Below are 18,764 nucleotides of genomic sequence, written 5' to 3' on the forward strand. Positions count from 1 at the left end.
ATTCTCAGTGGGGTCAGTGTTTCATACTTCCTAAACCACTTTCACAATTTGAACCTGATGAATTCTGACATTGTCACCTTGGAATATGCCCATGCACTGGTGAAAACTGGTGATTCAGTGCATTCAGGTATTTATTTGACCTTGTTGTGTTGTCAGCTGAAATGAATTAATGACTGCCACTCCAGTAATTATACAGTGGAAATGCTCTTATCTACGCTACGGATTAGAAATAATTTGATTATTTGCCAATTTGATTTGGCATTATAATATAAATTATATGTTATAAATTATAATTCAGCTGAATTAGCCAGAAAAAACAATCTTCCTCACATACGGACATCAAGTCATTGTTATTTGCTTTACCACAAACGTTTAATAGTATAGTAAACTTTTTATTACTATCTATAAGTTTCATTAATGTATGAAATAGTTGGGTTCTTGAAGTGAGAGACTGAGATGATAACGAGCAGAAAAACAGAAAACAGCAGAATATCAATCACTGAATTAGTTAAAGTAAATATCAGACAGAACCTTCAACAGACAGGCAGAACTGGGCCAGAACTTTCTAACTAATCGACACAGCACTCATTCAGAGGCCATCAGAGCTCCCTGGTGGCTGTGAAGGTCTTCTTATGACCCAGTATGTGCTGTAGACATCCATCCAGCTGCTCACAGCTGTTTACTGGGGTTTTGGCATCCTCCTCTTGCCAGTTTAGATCTTCTGAAACGTGTTTGTCTAAACAGTTTTTAGAGTACACCTCAGGCCTGCATCAAAATGAGTTAATCTGTTCAGATATGTTAAACTGCTCAGTAGCTCTGATTTAAGACAAAATGCTTCGTTCCTCTAATTATTTCTTATTTCTATGTATTTTAAGTATTAAGTAAGGTCAAGTCGTTTGCTGCTGTTGTCATTTCATTAACTCACTGACTGATATTTTGAATTTGTACATTTTGTAGCTCAGCAGGTCACTCATCCAGAATGCTGAGCCTTTATACAGAGAATACTGAGCTGATGCTGACAGTTAAAAGCCACTAAAATTACATGATTCCAGTTAAGGCCAAACTTACACCTTGTGTGTGATTCTTTTTTACTGTAACTGTGTAGGTCAATGAACTGCAAGGTCACCAAATAAACTGCAGCAGCCATATAATTCTTTCAGGAGTACAATAGATGACAAACTGTCAAAAATAGATGGGCATCAATCTGAAATAAATTTCCAAATATTTCTCCGACTTCTTTGGTGCCCCTCCAGCTCAGGGGGGGCCTCTTGTGCAGTTTTCAATACTTCAAACAACCCTGCTTTTACCATGAACAAATCTAAATACATTTGCAGTGTCTGTCTACAACATGTTGACCTCACAGGAGTCAGACTGCAGTATTTTAAGAGTTAGAATGAGTTTAATCGATTTTCTAAACCAGGGGTAAAACAGGGCGTAGATCACAGGGTTCAGACAGGCGTTAAAATAGTACAAACATATCACAAAAGCTGCAGATGAAGCATTCATCAAGTTGTCTTGACCTGTAAGGGCCACGCAGTAATATGGACAGAGACACATTAGAAACACAACTATAACAACACCAAGAGTCCTGGCTGCTTTCAGTTCAGATTTTTTAGCAGTTACCTTCACTGAACCGTGTGTGACTGTTGCGATGTGAGACCTCATGGCTCGAGCCTGAGTCACAGCCACAACAAACACTCTCATATACAGAACTACAATAACAGTGATGGGAGCAATGAAGGAAAAAATAACATCTGCTAGTCCAGCAATGTAGTTAATAACAATGACACACTCGCCAAAGCAGGAGTTGAACCTGCCTGGTTCCTGCAGGACATCCTGCAGAATCAGACTCTGAAAGATGACAGAACAAATCCAACACAGACAAACACAGATCTTAACTTTGTTTTGTGTGACTTTGGTGGAGTAATGTAGAGGATAACAAATAGCCACATAGCGATCAATAGATATAAGCACCATGGTTCCCACTGAGGTAGAGGTAATAATATAGTCTATATACTGATAGAGAGTACACATGAAGTCACCAAGGAACCAGCAGCCATCAATGAGAATAATCTGAAAGATCAAGAGGAGGCCGATGAAGAAATCAGAGACAGCCAGAGAGAGAAGGAGGAGGTTGGTGGGAGTGTGGAGCTGCCTGGAGACAAAGACCAGCAATAGATTTATCATTATTAATAAGATCAACATCGTTCAGACATAAACAGAAAAAGCAAATACAGAGTGAAATACAAAACAAATTGTGGGAACAGAAAATCCTCTTAATTTCCTGATGTACTACTTTCATAAGTTGAAGGTAAAACAAGTGGATACTTGAAGTGGGAGATAGAGATGATGACCAGCAGGTTGAGAGATGCACTGAGCACAGAGATAGAGAACAGCAGGATGTAACTCAGCAGAGCCTCATAGTGAGGACGCTTTGTCTTCACACAGGAGGAGTTGAGGAGCTGTGGAAAGCACAGTTCAGTTTCCTCCAAGGTCTCCATCACTAGAGAGGAGAAGCTGCTGAAGTCCGGCAGCTTATTGAACAAATTCATGCACCTAACTCGTCTTTATCACCCTCCCCACCACCTTTCCCCCCACCTCTGCTGCTGTTTCTATCTCTATAGAGATTGAATTAGGGCACTAATAGTAAATGACCAATAGTAAATGAATGTAAAAACATACTGAACAGTCAGAGACTTTATAGTGAACCAATCACAAAACCAAAACCACTATGTACCACTGAGCAGAAACTTGAGTAAACTCTTCCATCGCTCCATGGTCCAGTTCTGCAGCTCTTGTTCAGTGGACACGTGTCAGCGTGGACACTGACCGATCTGTGGCTTCACACGTCCACATGCAGCAACTGCACATGCATCAGTGAGCTTCAGGCACCCACGAGTCTGTCGCCTGTTTGGTTGGTACTGACCACTTCACTTTTTTCAAGTGTTTAAATTTCATTTCAGACAAAATTACTACATAACCTTTTTTTAATGTATTACAGCACAAATGGATCAGCTCTGTGCTTAGAGGTAACAATCAGTCATTGATGAAGATTTGTTGTGTGCTTCCTTTACCTTGAGGCCTTCAGGACAACATGACTGATCTGGATCGGTTTGGTTTTTAATATTTGTGATGTATTATATGTCTTATGTTGTGTAATAAAAGTCAATAAAACTGTCAAATGAAAATGAAACAATTACAGTAAACCCCTATGTTTGAATTCAGACATCACAGCTACACACTTGTGTGTTTGAGGTCCCACAATTCATACTGGACTTTAGGACAAACCCCAGAATGTGGAGCCCAGTTCCCTGTAAATAAAACTGTGTGGTAGGATATAAAATCATTGATGAAGCCTTGATTGACAGGAGCCCGCTGGCGACCAGGTCTCCTCTCTTAATGGTTGAGTAGCAGGGCTGTGATCTTAAGATCTTAAGGCAGCAGTGATGCAGTGTCTGTGCCTATTGTTGTATTTCTACATGACTAATGTTATTGTGCAACATGGAGGTTAAAGGATAAAGTCGGGATTTTCTGTATTTTTGTTACTGTTGACTAAAAACAACAATGACCTCACTAAATAAAAACCTCCTCACTGTGATTTTAGCTTATTTGTCTGTTATAGATATTTGTTAGCGAGGAACAATCACTTTTCCTGTTATCTCCTGCTGACCTCATTATTCTAACTTCTAACTTTATTCAAACTTTTCTTTGCATTACTTTTGAAATGTTTATTCCCCTGTCTTCTTTATTAGAATAGTGAGAAGTTAAGATTCACTCACTTTCCAGATTCCCATGAGGCTTCATCACTCAAAACAAACACTACTACAGCTAATGACTCTCTTATGACTCGCTCTCCTTCCACTGATGTCAGAAAACTGCAAACTGTAATCTCACAGGGATCATTCCAATCAGAGGTGTTAAAAAACATCCACGTTTAAAAGTAACACATGATGTAAAATCCACACGAGATAAAAAAAAACAAAGAATCAACACATGATGCAACCTCAGTTAAACACAATACTGTCAGAAAACTAACTCATTTTAATGAAGTTAAAGTGTGAACTTCTCTGAGATCTTGTCATGTAATTTATTTCTGATACTTTCAAATCCATCTGCTTGTCGCACGTAAAATCAGCAGTGATGCTGATGCTGATTCATTCTCTACGTCTATAGGATGCCGTCTCTTTTACTACACGAATGTTAATTAGAAACACAAACACCATGTCAGTGGGGGCGCAGGTTAACTGAGTATTTGCTAATTGTAAAGCGGTGAGACAAATAAATGCAGCAGCAGCAAAAGCAGCTTGTTTGCAGCGACACAACAATATAAACACTCAACTTAAACAGTTAGTTATACAGAGAGATAACGGGCAGGACAGTGTTCTTACTGGGTATAGGAAACCAAAGTGGATGGTTAAACGGACCAGTTACTTGATGTTAGCCGATGCAGAACAAAGCGAACTGGCCAGACTGAAACTGTGCATTTCACTACCAACTCCAGTCTAATAAGCTTTGGGCCGCAGACTGTGTGTAACATGGGCACCCAACTTCACAAATGTGGCCTATATGTAACATCAGAACATGAAGTGTGAGTATAATTTGACCCACCTGTGCAGCAGAGACCTAATTAATGAGCCAGTCAGCTGGTGGAGTGAATAATGCAAATGTGCTTCAAACATTTGATGCTAATGTTTATCAGATGTAAGTGTCCTAAAGTATGATGTAATAGGTCAGAGCAGCAGAGAACTGTCAATCATCTTATAACAGACAATAAAATGTTCTACATAGAGTATAGAAATACTACAATTACCACTGGTAGTTATTCAGGGGATGATTGGGAGCACAGTGACCTCTGTAGTAGTATTTCTACAGTTTTTAGTAAAACTGATTTAATGTCCTGTGTGTTTAAGAACAGCTCCCTGTGCACAGGTCATCGCTGAGTATGAACTTCATATCCAAGACCCTGATCAATTTGAACTGCTTGGTACAATAACCTTCTATATACATGCAGTGTTAAGTACTTTATATGATGATCAGTAATTTAAAAATGTGCAGGCCTGGATCTGAGTCCATGTGGGGGGTTGGGGGGACACCTGTTTTATTTTTACACTGGCTTATTTGATTAGGACCAGCTGAATGTCCCTCCAGGCCGCTCCACAGCCTCACTCACACTTCTGTACTTGAATCTCTCTGATCGTCTCAGACCAGCTCACAGACCTTCAGTTACAGTCTTCTTTTATTGTCTGTGTCGTTCTCCTTGTCTCACAAAATCACCGTGAGATGAGTCTGTCTGTGGGGGGTCAGTTGAGTCTCCCTCTCCTGTCTATTGTCTATTGTATAACATAGTAAATGTTGTCTCTGTGTTTTTGTGATCTCATACATTATATCCACTCACTGCAAAACCTAAAATAAAACCCTGAAATAACATTGTACTGTGCATGTGGGGGGCCACATGCACACCTTGGTGGTGGTGGCCTGGTGGCTCAGTGGGTAGATCATCTGCTTTGAATGCAGAAGGTTGGGGGTTCATACCCCATCACCCATCCTTGAGCAAGACACTCCACACTAGCTCCCTGGGCGCTGTATGTAGCTGCCCACTGCTCCCCCCGGGGATGGGTTAAATGCAGAGGACAAATTTCATTGTAACATGTAAATGTGACGATTAAAGGCTTTCTTCTTCTGACCATCAGGGTTGAGGCCCTTTTTTTATTTAGGTATTATTTCAAATGTGGCCGATCAACACTCACTCTTTACTGTTGAATAGGATAAAACATTTTATAACAATAATAGTGTTTAAAATTAAATCTGGTTTTATTTAAAGGGAGTTCAGGGGTTGAAAGTAGTTAAATGTTAGTAATGTCTGTCCTTACATGCACCAAGTGTTACTCTTTGGTGACTGTTTACGTCCCTGAAAGCTGCAGATTTCATTTGTATGTTTAACTTCTTAGTTAAGTTCACACACTTCTGAAACTGCACTCTGACCTGGTGTATGTAAAATCGCAGTGTAAACTTTTCATGGAGAAGCTGAACAGACGAGACCTGCAGCAGCAGAAAGCATCATCACTTCACACGGTCTTTGTCTCTCCCTGCTGTTTAACTCCAGTAGTACAACAGAGAGCTTATTGTTATGTAAAATCCCTCCTGGAACAAACAGTGATCACAGCCACCTACACGAGGAGCTTTGTGCACGACTCAGGTTCTTCAGCTTCCAGCTTTTCTGAAATAGGCTGAAAAACTAAAAACTTCTTGGGTTTTTAAAGAAGTCGAGTTACTGGCCATAAAAACTACAGAAAGAAAACTCCTACTCAGTTCAATACAAACTATACTGAGTTCAACAGATATAAAGCTGTTATCAGCACAAGGTCATTTAAGCATGTTGGTTCCCACATAAACTTAAACCATCAACCTAATAGGCTCAAATCATATTTTATTTCTTCCAGACCTGAATTTCTTTCATATCAGATCTGAACCACTGTCATATATCTGATCTTTGACTGTTTATTGTTTAGTTTTACTCTTCTTTCCTTTCATAGGTCGCCACAGCGAATCATCTGCCTCCATTTAACCCCATCCTCTTCTCTCACACTAACTAACTTCATGTCCTGTCTCACTACAGCCTAAATCTCCTCTTTTTAGTTTTAATATATTGGATTTATTGTTTTACTCTTAGCATAGACTCCCTGCTTGTGAAATTCCCCGAGCTGGTTTGTGATACTAGAGGTCACATCAGTCTAACTAATAAGTTAAAGAGATAAAATGACTGTCTAAAGCTGGAGCACCACCTGGCAACGCAAAGGTGAATTTGGGTTCTCTCTGATCCATAAATCATTCATTATTGTTATTATTATGGTACATGACTTGTTAATCATTTTCAAACTAATCGAATCTGCATATGAAGTTGTCTGATAGAAAACAAGACACAGAAAGTTCATTTCCCTCTGAACTGTAGCAGAGTAAAAATAATTAAACAGACAAGTTTCTGTTCAAATGTGTTAAGTTATATCAAATATTAATTGAGTCAAAAGCCGACAGAAAAGCCAGTAAGTAAACTTTGACATCAGAATATTTGAAATATATATAAAAAACATAAGTTCATGAGACAGGAAGTCAACAGTTCACCTTTATTACTGTAACAAAATGTGATTAGAATTATTTACATTTGAAATAACATAGAAAAAAAAAATAGACACGATGAGACAAGTTAATTTCTTCTCTGTAGGAACGACGTCAAACATAAAACAACGAAGACTCATTCAACGTATTTACCAAGGATATCTCCATCACGGAACAGGAAATAGTCCTGGAAGACAAAATAATTATTAAATCAATAAACAGTCAAAAAAAAAAAAACACATGATTCAAGTTCAGACTCGGGGAAAACCCAACCTTGTCGTCCAGTACGACTTTAGTGCCACCGTACTCTGGTAGAAGAACTTTCTCTCCCACCTTCACGCTGACTGGAAGGACGTGTCCTTTCTAGAAAAGAAAAGAGAGAGAAGTACTTTTACTTCACAGTTAGAGTAGCAAAATACTGTATATTAATATTATACTGTAAGTGATAACAAAAAAAACAAACAGGGTGAAGTCATCAAATGTGTTTAAATAAATAAATAAATAAATAAATAAATAAATAAATAAATAAATATATATATATATATATATATATATATATTATCCAAACAGACTTCATGTAGATGATTCCTCTCATCAGTCAATGAGTTGTGAGGTCAGAGCCAAACCTGCACTAGCAGCAGGTTGAGAATTACCTGGTTGACAGAGCCGGGTCCCACAGCCACGACGGTGGCCTGCAGCACTTTGCCCTGAGACTTCTCCGGCAGCATGATGCCCCCCTTCGTTACCGTCTCTGCGGTGAAGCGCTCCACCAGCACCCGGTCAAAGAGGGGGAGGAATTTTCTGAAGGCCTGAACAAAAGAAAAGAAAAGACGCCAAGACTGTGAGGAGGAAATAACATTTCACATGAGGAACAGATCTACTGTAACACCATGATGGGACCACTAGGGGGCAGCCTGCAGTTGGAGACTGGGTCTGCGTTACACAAACCCCAGACAGTTGACCTCTGACCCTTTGACTTTAAGCTGGGCTTTGCAACAATTGTAAGCACCCACAGGTATAATCAACCTTCTATGCAGCATTAATAGACTAAGAAAACTGTCAGTAGTTGAAAGTATTTTTTTTTTTTTTATTTACACCCCTTAGTTAAAGAATTAACACCCCCACCCTGCTTTGAATCACTGTGGCTGATTAAATCTCCAATCTGGTGTAAGGTGGGTGGAGGTCTGCTGGTAAGTGCATTAAAAGATCAAAGTCCAGTAATAAAAATAACCAGGTAGCCCACTTTGCTTTGTTTTTTTATATTTACAGCACTTTTCCTTGTAACAGACCATTTGACACTAAAGTAATTGTACTTTTACTCAGGTAAAGTATCTGGATACATCTCCACACACTGGCTTATTGTTTAGTTGGAATGTACAAAGGTCAGGTTAAAACAGAACAGTGATTAATCAGCAACTTAGGCTCCTCTGTGGGGAAAGTTTAAGAAATAAAAAGGGAGATCAAGTTAAAACAGCTTCTTGTTGAGTTTATTAGATTAAAACCTTCATTATGAAGTCATAAGTGTAAAGTCATGAGCAGCGTGTGACTCGGTGAGGACAGGAGGTTTAATAGGATTTAAAACAGCAGATGGAGCTGTGACCTTGGGTGAAGGTTGTCTGGGGGAGAGGTGGTGGGAGTTGGAGGAGGGTGGAGACGATCCCAGTTTGTTAACCGGGCAGGGGACGAGGCCTGCTCGCGTCACTGATAACCCGCTGTCATGTTAACAAGGAGGCATCTTGGGAATTTAGGGAATCAATCACCCAAACATTCAAACTTTGGAAAGAGCCTTGACTGCTGATGAAACGTCCTCCAGGTTTTTTACCATGACAAGATAACACTCAAGGCCAGTTTGTCCAGTTTTCCAGAAGCTTCTCTCAGCACTGTGTAATCTGTGAGCTGACAGGACAAACTCATACTTAACTGTTGTCCTGCAGAGTTTCTAGTTTTTCAAAGACCAAATGTTACTAGAAAACTGGATCTTAGATTCATACAAAGGGATTTAAAGCTTGACAGTTTTATTTAACAAATTAAATATTGTAGGTTTTACTTTTAGTAAAACTTTTACTTAGATTAAAGTAGCAATACTGCATTATGGAAATACTCATGACCATGTGAAAGTCCTGCAGAATTGTCTACTCCACTATATTCTATGCATTCATGTGTAAGATCACAGATGTTACAGCTGATAAGGGGGGTGGATTACTCATCATTTACTTGCTATTGCAAATTCCTCGAGTACTTGAGTATAATTTTGAAGTTATCCTTAATATTATTAAGCTGCACTACTGAATAGTTTTATATATGACAGATGAATCTGACCAACTGCTGCATGGATCCAGATCTGCATCAGGTAGAACAGGACACTGGAAGTTCAGCTCCTCCTGTCCACGTCTTACAAAAGATCCCAACATGCTGCACACGATCAGAGCAGCATCTTGCATGACGATGTGCGAGTAAAGAACTAAATGAGAGGCTAAAAAAAAAAAATTGTATTCATCTTTGACATATGTGATTTTAAAATGGGTAATTCATTAGCTGCGCCTGCGCGTTTTGCACCAACAAAATCCTTTCCTTACACAGCTTTAACAGCTGATTAACATCACGAAATAACATGTTAGTCATTAGTAGATCTTTTCCTTTTTACCTGCTTGACCTTGTCAGTGGATGTTACACATGGCTAACATAACATCAACGTTAGCTAGCTGCTAACGATAACTGAGCCTGATGATCATACACACAAAGCGACATAAACTGTTACAAAGATCTTAAAATTGACTGCCTGTGAACACAGACGGTTTCTGGACTGGGTCTCTTACCATTTGTGGAGGTCTGAGAGTCGGCGTGGAGCTGCACCCGGTTTCTCTGCGAGCGTCGATGAGACTCACTGAAGGGGACTCTCTCCACGTGAGGAAATCTCCAGAATGTGCATGCGCAGTAGCTACCCTGGACTTTATTTCAAATCAACTTTATTAACAACTGTTGTATGTACAAGCAGAAATATGACAAATGTTTCTAAAATTACGATAAATAAAAACAAATAGCAAACATTTACATTTAGTAGAATCGTACAACACTTGCGTTTACATTTTAATATACTTACACATACTCATGTTTTAATCGTTTTTAGTCTGGTGACAATTATCTGTGTATGTATTAAATCTTTGCTTTGACAGCTGCACTAAATTTCAATATATTAAACTGTAATCTTATTTTCCACATCATTAAAATATGCTTTATTTTGTACATATGACAATAAAGTCAGAATTAGCATGTGAAGAGAACAGACCCCACCATGAATTAAATGTTATATTAGTCATATTAGTGCTCTACAAATAAGGTACTATAAATATAAAAAACACTACATTTGTTGCGTTTATGCACAAAGCAGATCTGCAAAATGCACAGATATTACAAATGATGGTTAATAAGGTTTGAATGAAGAAGTCGAACTTTTGAAGCTCCCAGAAGATTCTAGCACACCTGTTAAATAACTATCTAACCCTAAACATCCGTTTGTATTTGTACACATTCTGCAGCGACACATAATGAATGCTTAAACTGTTTTTTAGTGATTTATTTGTCGTGGACACATTTTAAGTTGAAGTAATATTGCACAATGTCAACTTTGACCTTTATTTTTTTCCTCCAATGGCACACGGGAAATTTCTGGAACACTCCGCCCGGGAACGAGCATTCATGTTTATTCTGACAAAATAGCCACAAACTATTAGGTATACGTACAATTTATGATATTGTGTTGAAGCTATATGAGTTATGTACCATAATATGTTTGCACACTATACGTTTTATTAATCACAATATCAAAATATGATCGTTTTATAGGCTATGTATTCGTTATTCAGGTTACGGGGCGGGCCGGTAAATTACCCGGATGTGATAGGCCATGTGCAGTCTCCCCTCGGTTGCACCACACGGCTGTCCTCTCCTCTCCTCTCCTCCAGTCCTTAAATCATTCCGTCTTGCAGACCTTGTAGCAGCTACAAGCTTCTTTACCTCACAAGTAAGTGCTGACATTTTATGAACTCCTTAAATCTGCGTGGCTGATATTACGTAGCGTCTGTTTATTGGCGAACGCTAACATTTTTGTGTTAGCAAGGAAGAGACTTTGAATAGGTGACGTTTCTTATCTGGAGCTTAAATTACAGCTAGCTAACATTTTTTCTTACTAACTGCAGGGACATACATGCTGAAATGTTAATATAGACCTTAATTAGCTCTTTAGCTGTTTCTATAACTGTCTGTTTTATAATAATCCCGACCTGTAATATAATTTAGTTAGGAGTGCCGTGACCGTCTGACATTTGTAAGTTCTCCTAATTCACGTCTATTATAGTTCTTTGCAGCCTGAATGGAAATAGATTAGACTAATTAAGATAAGTCTTTACCTTTATATTCACTAGTGTTGAGTAATTATTGATTAGACGGTGGCAGACAGTGTGGTGGTCTCTCATTATCCTGATCTGATCAGGGATGTGGAGGCAGTTCCGCACACGCTTTTCCAATGTGACCTTGTGACGAGCACACGTGGGTTCAGAATGAATTGGTTAAGAGATGATTTTGTCCTTGTAGCATCTTAATGGAATCAATTTGGGGTAAAATCTGCATTTACCTACAAGAAATGTGGACTTTTACATGTTTTTAATTCACTGAAATAAAACAAATGTCCAAGTGTTAGTTATGTGTTAGATAATCCTCTTTTCAAGGTCTCTTTGCAAACCAGATGTTTTGTTAGTGGACTCTGGCCTTACTTCAGTTATTTGGATCGTATATTAATCTTTTGATAGTTAAACTAAAAAACATAAAAAAAGATAAAATGACAAGTAATGTCTTTCAGAGTAACACGTAACATAATCAACACAGAGACTCCAAGTTTGTCACTTTGCACACTTCCATATGCAAACTTGAAAAGGCCAATGTGTACATTGTAACGTAAAGTAGAGTAGACGGCTGTCTGGTCGACCAAAGATAAAGTCAGTGAGCTACAGTTAATCCAGAACTCTGCTGCAGGACCGCTGATCAGGAATAGAAGAGCACAAGTTACGCCTCTCTTTACAGTCTTTACACAGGTTGTTAATTGTTGTATTTGTAAAATGGGAACCACCAAACCTTTGCTTTCATATGATCTCAGAGGATCTCAAATTTATATCATAAATTATTATATATTTTTAAATATACTGGATTTTTAAATCTAGTCTAGTCTAAAGTCCCGTTTGTTTATCCTGGCTTGTATACACATTACATTTTATTATTTTACTTGGTAAGATTTATTTTTTTCATGGTGGTCGTTAATCATTTTTATTGTTCATATTGATCATATGTAAAGTACTTTAAATTGAAATAACCCATGATAGTTATTTCTACAAAAACCTATTAAAGCAAGCAAAGCTATTAAGCATTATGTAGCTTTTTAAGCTGTTACTTAAAAGATCAAATGTATTTTCAGTTCAATTAGAGCATAAATGCCTGGAAATCCAAAAAGTGAAAATCAACAGTTATCATCAGTTTATTCTACACAAAACATACAAAACCATGTCCAAGTATTCTGAGGTTTAAAGGTAAAGTAAGTTTTTCTGGTTGTATGTTGGTGTAAATATTATTTACATTTTATTTTTATGACTTTGATCTTTATTTTGCTTAATTTAATAAAGAATTATTGAAATAATTAAGAAAATAAAACAGAATGACAACAAATAAAATAAGAATTTGCAGCCACAATGAGGTTCTGGGTGATTAAGAAGCTGTTGGTCTGGATTTCAGGAGATTGGTGTTAATCGAGCCCTTTTCTAAAAGTTTCATTCATTCGCTGTATGCTTTGTACACAGTCTGACCTCCTGTGACACCTGGGGGGGAGGGGCGAAGGGGTTTTGGAGATAATTATTCACATGTACTTTGGTTCCCTGTTCCGCGAACATGCACCTCTTCCAAAAAACTGCACGGTGAAGATGCAGATTTCACACACTGAACATTAAAGAAAGACTCTGTCTCAGACAGATAAATAAATTCCTTCATGTGTTTTTTCTTTCCTTTCTACAGAGATGTTTCGTTTGCCAACAGTCATGAAGCAGGTGAGGCCCGTGTGCCGGGCACTGGCTCCTCACCTGACACGAGCCTACGCTAAAGATGTGAAGTTCGGAGCCGACGCCCGTGCCCTCATGCTGCAGGGGGTGGACCTGCTGGCCGATGCTGTGGCCGTCACCATGGGGCCAAAGGTAAAGAGAGGAGGTGGTGTTGTTATCTTGGGTTCAGGGTAGAGGTCTTGACAGCTCCGCTCAGTTCTGAGGACAGAGACTTGAATTCTGCTCAGTCCAAACATGTCGAGTCTGATTGACGAGGGAACTGAAGTTGAGGTTATTTAAGGGAAATAAGTCACTAAGGACTCTGGGTGGAGCATGTTCTTTCCGTGTACTTTAGCCTTCTCCCACAGTGCAGACATGCAGTTGGGGTTAATGGGTGACTCTTAATTGTCCATAGGTGTGAGTGTGAATGGTTGTCTGCTTGTACATGCCAGTTCGGTTATAGACTGGTGACCTCTCTCTGGGGGGTCTTTAGGCAAAACCTCCTAATGCTTAATCCTTGCCCTTCTACCTCACTTGTAAGTGGCTTTGGATAAAAGCCTCTGCCAAATGACTAAATGTGATTTAAATGTGTACCCTGCTCCTCTCCTACCGACAGCTGGGAATCGACTCCAGTAGTGTTTTCACCCCTTTAGGAGAAAAACAGTTAGGATAGCAGATGAATATTGTTTTGTAATGAAACTACTGACAAATGTCAGAAATAATTATAGTTATACTTAAGTATTATGGGAAGCATCAGTTTGGTTTTAATACAGCTACATTTACTGTAATTTGAATTTCACCTTCTTAATCTCACTTTATTCTTTCAGGGTCGCACTGTCATCATCGAGCAGAGCTGGGGCAGCCCGAAGGTCACCAAGGACGGTGTGACGGTGGCCAAGAGCATCGACCTGAAGGACAAATACAAGAACATTGGTGCCAAGCTGGTGCAGGATGTGGCTAACAACACTAACGAGGAGGCCGGCGATGGCACCACCACTGCCACAGTGCTGGCTCGTGCCATTGCTAAAGAGGGTTTTGACACCATCAGCAAAGGCGCCAACCCCGTGGAGATCCGGCGCGGAGTCATGATGGCCGTAGAAACTATCATCAACGAACTGAAAAATCTTTCCAAGCCAGTCACAACTCCTGAGGAGATTGCACAGGTGAATGTCATTACTCATTTCTGAGTTCTATCACTACATCACTACTTAATTCTGATTCGTTCTTTTTGTAAGACGGTGAAACTGTGTTGTTTATTTGTTAAGGAGTGCTGCTAGGAACCTGAAAAATTTGTATTCATAAATAAGAAACTACGTTTGACACATCTAACATTCATCATAATACATGTTACTGCAGGTGTAATGATGTCCTCTGTCTTTCAGGTTGCTACAATCTCAGCTAACGGAGATGTTGAGATTGGTAACATCATTTCCAATGCAATGAAGAAAGTCGGGCGCAAGGGAGTCATCACTGTCAAGGTTTGACTCGGTTCTTATTTACGTTAATTTTTAAAGACACTGGAGATTTATTAACACACACATATGTATTTTGTTTTGTTATTTTGAGTTGATGTAGTCTTTCTGTGCTTTACGTTTCAGGATGGGAAGACTCTGCATGATGAGCTGGAGATCATTGAGGGAATGAAGTTCGACCGTGGTTACATCTCCCCTTACTTCATCAACAGTGCCAAAGGTAAAGCTGCTTCTGGAGTGTGTTCTAATGTCTGATGGAATTTCCTGAGTTTTGACACTTCTTGCTAAATGTGTTTTATCTTTTGGTTTTCTCAGGTCAGAAGTGTGAGTTCCAGGATGCCTACCTGCTGCTGAGTGAGAAGAAGATCTCCAGCGTCCAGAGCATCGTGCCAGCTCTGGAGATTGCCAACCAGCACCGCAGACCTCTGGTTATTGTGGCTGAGGATGTGGACGGAGAGGCCCTGAGCACCTTGGTTCTCAACAGGTACATGGTGTTTAAGACCAGCAGTAAAGATCAGCCAGAACGGCAGATTAGACTTCACAGATCCATAAAATACCAGAAGGTACTGAAAATTCAATCTTATTTGCAGACTTAAAGTTGGACTTCAGGTGGTGGCTGTCAAAGCCCCAGGCTTTGGAGACAACAGGAAGAACCAGCTGAAGGATATGGCCATCGCCACTGGGGGCACTGTAAGTCCACTTTTCAGTATCCACAGCTTTTTATTCACTGAAGGCAAGTTTAAAATACTACTTTTCTATTCTTCTGCAGGTGTTTGGAGATGATTCTCTAGGTCTGGCTCTCGAAGACATCCAGGCTCATGACTTCGGTAAGGTCGGCGAGGTGCAGATCACTAAAGACGACACCTTGCTGCTGAAGGGAGGAGGAAACCCAGCTGACGTAGAGAAACGGGCAGCAGAGATCGCAGAGCAGCTTGAGAGCACCACCAGCGACTACGAGAAGGAGAAGCTCAACGAGAGGCTGGCCAAGCTGTCTGACGGCGTGGCTGTGCTCAAGGTACGTCTCAAACAAAAAAAGCAGATGCACCGAGTGCTGATCAGAGAAGTGTTACTGTAGATAAAATAAAATGTGTGCATCGTTTCAGGTGGGAGGAACGAGTGATGTGGAGGTGAACGAGAAGAAGGACCGTGTGACAGACGCACTGAACGCCACCAGGGCAGCTGTGGAGGAGGGTATTGTACCAGGTGGAGGCTGTGCTCTGCTGCGCTGCATCCCATCCCTCGATAGCATCAAGCCTGCCAACGCCGACCAGAAGATCGGTGAGTAATAGTTTTTCTGTTTAAACAGTCAGAGATGAAGTGGGACTAGTAACATAACAGATATTAAACAGATAAGAAGTCGCTTCTTAAATAGTTTCCCGTCATCTCTCATTCCAAACAGGCGTGGACATCATCAGACGGGCGCTCCGTATCCCAGCCATGACCATCGCTAAGAACGCAGGCGTGGAGGGATCGCTAGTGGTGGAGAAGATCCTGCAGGGACCGGCTGAGACAGGTTACGACGCCATGCTGGGAGAGTACGTCAACATGGTGGAGAAGGGCATCATCGACCCCACCAAGGTACATAGACGGGCTTTGATCTGAATCTATTTGATTGATATGCATGCAGTTCAACCGTGAAGTGGGAAATCACAAGGACTCCAGTAGGAAACGTATTATAGTTACATGCTGCGTGAGAGAAGACGAGTTAATTTGTTTAGCACATTTAGTAAATTTAGTGCTTTAATTGATGCAAAATAGTTTGAAATAAATAAATAAATAAAACTAAATAAAAAAACAAGTTAAAGTAATAAGTCTTTAAAAGTATGACGTCTCTCTTAGTTTTGAATTAAAGTTCATTAGATTTAAACACGATTTGTTCCAGATGTTAGCAGCACAGGAAACTAAAAGCAGCTTCAGTGTTTAGTGGGAACCTCAAGTAGATCAGAGCCAGCTGACCGAGCTTTTATTGTTGGGACTTCATGAAGCTTTTTTATTCCACTATATGCAGACATGGAGTGGACTCTAGGCCCACGGTGGAACCCAGCAAAACAGCATCTAATGCAGAATATAAAGACTGTAAATGAAGGTTCTGTCGTCTCCCCACAGGTGGTGAGGACGGCACTGCTGGATGCTGCAGGCGTAGCTTCTCTGCTGTCGACGGCTGAGGCCGTGGTCACAGAGCTTCCCAAGGAAGACAAGGAGATGCCAGGAGGCATGGGAGGCATGGGCGGTATGGGTGGTATGGGAGGTGGCATGGGTTTCTAAGCCAGTCCTTCTGATTGTTGCTGTACAGACTTAATAGGCTGAGTGGTCCTGGAGGTGGCTGAGGAATAGAAAATCCTCCAAGAACCTGCAACCACCTCCACCAAACTCTGACCACACAGACTGACTGACAGGCCATGAGTGTGTTGAAGCTGCCCCCACCTTTACATTCTACCTCCTGCCTTTTTGTCTGGGTTTCTGGAGGAGTCAGCGTCCCATGAATCTGCGCTGCTCTGTCCCATTTACCCGGGCTGGAGGTGGAGACCCCATTAAGCTCATTTACTCCACTCTCTACTCTTAATTGCTCTTCGCAGTGAACCATCAATATGTGCACAAAAGTCATAGTTTATCCTCCAGGTGGTGTTTGATCTCTGGAGGTAGTAAAGTGATCGTAGACTTCACAGAAACTAACATTGATGTGTGTTACTCCAGGGCCTGTACAAGAAAAGATACCTAGCAAGGAATGTGTCTGTCTGTTATTTTTCTCCTAGTTTTTTGTTAATTCTTTTGTTTGTTTTATATATCTGTCATGGTTTAAATCTGTTATTTGATTTAATTAAACCGGTTTTCTTACAGTTAAAGCATCGTCTGCGTCTCTGATGTAATCTATCGTCTATTTCATTACATTAGTCGTACCAGAGGTCTGTTTAAAACTATGTTTACTGAAGTATGCGGTGTGCCTCAGTCATTTTAATGGACCAGCCTTGTTGTCATTGTCGTCACAGCTCATGACTGATTTCACAATAATTGGCTGATTGCATGTGAGAGCGACAAACTTTTCTTGGGTCTCGGCTGCAAAGCGTAAATGTGAAAACCTGTTAAACCTTCATTCGTGTGACGTTGCTCACGCCATGAACTTCTGCTTTCACTACAAGTCACGAAAAGTACATGCAGTAAACTTCTTACATAGACACTCTGTACTAGAGACTCACATTATTCCTTTGGCAGATAGCTGTGATCATTTGACTGCTGTTTGGTACAGTGTTAATGTTGATTAATGGTGATTCTTTTTCTATTTAATAAAGTCAATTGTTCTGTTTGCTACTCAAGTTCTTTTCAAACTGTACTTGTCCCTTTAAATGTGGAGCCTTAGATGATAAAGCTATTTTTCTGAGTACAGTGATGCCTTTTAATTTAGGGTGTCTTAAACACTGAAGGTCTGAGTATTCATCTAATATTCATTTTAAAAATCTAGTATAAGCCAGAGACATTTGTCAGCATCTCTTGATGAGGGAATCCTGAGGAACTGGGAGCTCTTCGAAACTCGGGTGACAAAGCATTAAACACGGACAGGGTTGTGTCGTGGGAATCTGCAGAGGCTCCACAACATCTCAAACTCTCAGTGAACAGTCCGATGTCCGTTTAGTAGCAGTTCTGGAGCTCCAGACACCATGTTAGTGTCTATGATTTTGCCGTTAAATTGCTCCTTGTTTTTATTTCGGGAGCGTTTGGTTGGGTGTGCTCATCTTCTCATGGAGCTTTCTCGCCGTCCTCATGCTGCGAATCAGTTGTTTCTTGTTCACTTTAATCTCAATAGCAGCTGAGCGTTTGGTCATATTACATGACCTCATCAGCAGGTGGAAACTCTAAACCCATAAGCAGCAAAAGAAGATTGCGTGACATGATGAACAACTACTGAACTGGACTGAAAATATTGTGTAAATGTAATGAAACAAGTAGTCGCCTCCTACTAGCACCGTTACACAGGTTCATGTTGGACTTTGACAAAGCAGGTGAAAGAGCAGACAGGAACACTGGGTTGCTTAAGAGTCTGAATTCAACTGTGCCCTTTGCCAGCTGAGACATTTCTGAACCTTATGACTGACTGTGCTTTATACAG

General features: G+C 40.2%; 3 protein-coding genes across 3 annotated transcripts; 1 reads left to right on the forward strand and 2 right to left on the reverse strand.

Moving 5' to 3' along the window:
* Positions 1-1,341: 1,341 nt before the first annotated feature.
* On the reverse strand, positions 1,342-2,501 carry LOC113173589 (trace amine-associated receptor 13c-like). Its single transcript, XM_026377027.1, has 2 exons — positions 2,329-2,501; positions 1,342-2,155 (listed from the first exon to the last, which is right to left on the reverse strand). Exons 1-2 carry the CDS (start codon positions 2,499-2,501, stop codon positions 1,342-1,344), a joined length of 987 nt encoding a protein of 328 aa, XP_026232812.1.
* A 4,605-nt stretch (positions 2,502-7,106) lies between these two features.
* Positions 7,107-10,034, reverse strand: hspe1 (heat shock 10 protein 1). Its single transcript, XM_026375699.1, has 4 exons — positions 9,930-10,034; positions 7,767-7,922; positions 7,387-7,476; positions 7,107-7,300 (listed from the first exon to the last, which is right to left on the reverse strand). Exons 1-4 carry the CDS (start codon positions 9,930-9,932, stop codon positions 7,250-7,252), a joined length of 300 nt encoding a protein of 99 aa, XP_026231484.1. The 5' UTR covers positions 9,933-10,034; the 3' UTR covers positions 7,107-7,249.
* A 978-nt stretch (positions 10,035-11,012) lies between these two features.
* On the forward strand, positions 11,013-17,963 carry hspd1 (heat shock 60 protein 1). Its single transcript, XM_026376954.1, has 11 exons — positions 11,013-11,134; positions 13,168-13,343; positions 14,018-14,353; positions 14,573-14,668; positions 14,789-14,882; positions 14,978-15,146; positions 15,253-15,352; positions 15,432-15,677; positions 15,766-15,940; positions 16,062-16,240; positions 16,769-17,963. The coding sequence occupies exons 2-11, from the start codon at positions 13,170-13,172 to the stop codon at positions 16,925-16,927; spliced, it is 1,728 nt and encodes a 575-aa protein (XP_026232739.1). The 5' UTR covers positions 11,013-11,134; positions 13,168-13,169; the 3' UTR covers positions 16,928-17,963.
* Positions 17,964-18,764: the final 801 nt, after the last annotated feature.

The sequence above is a fragment of the Anabas testudineus genome, chromosome 21 (genome assembly GCF_900324465.2).
Source record: "Anabas testudineus chromosome 21, fAnaTes1.2, whole genome shotgun sequence".
NCBI classification, from domain to species: domain Eukaryota; kingdom Metazoa; phylum Chordata; class Actinopteri; order Anabantiformes; family Anabantidae; genus Anabas; species Anabas testudineus.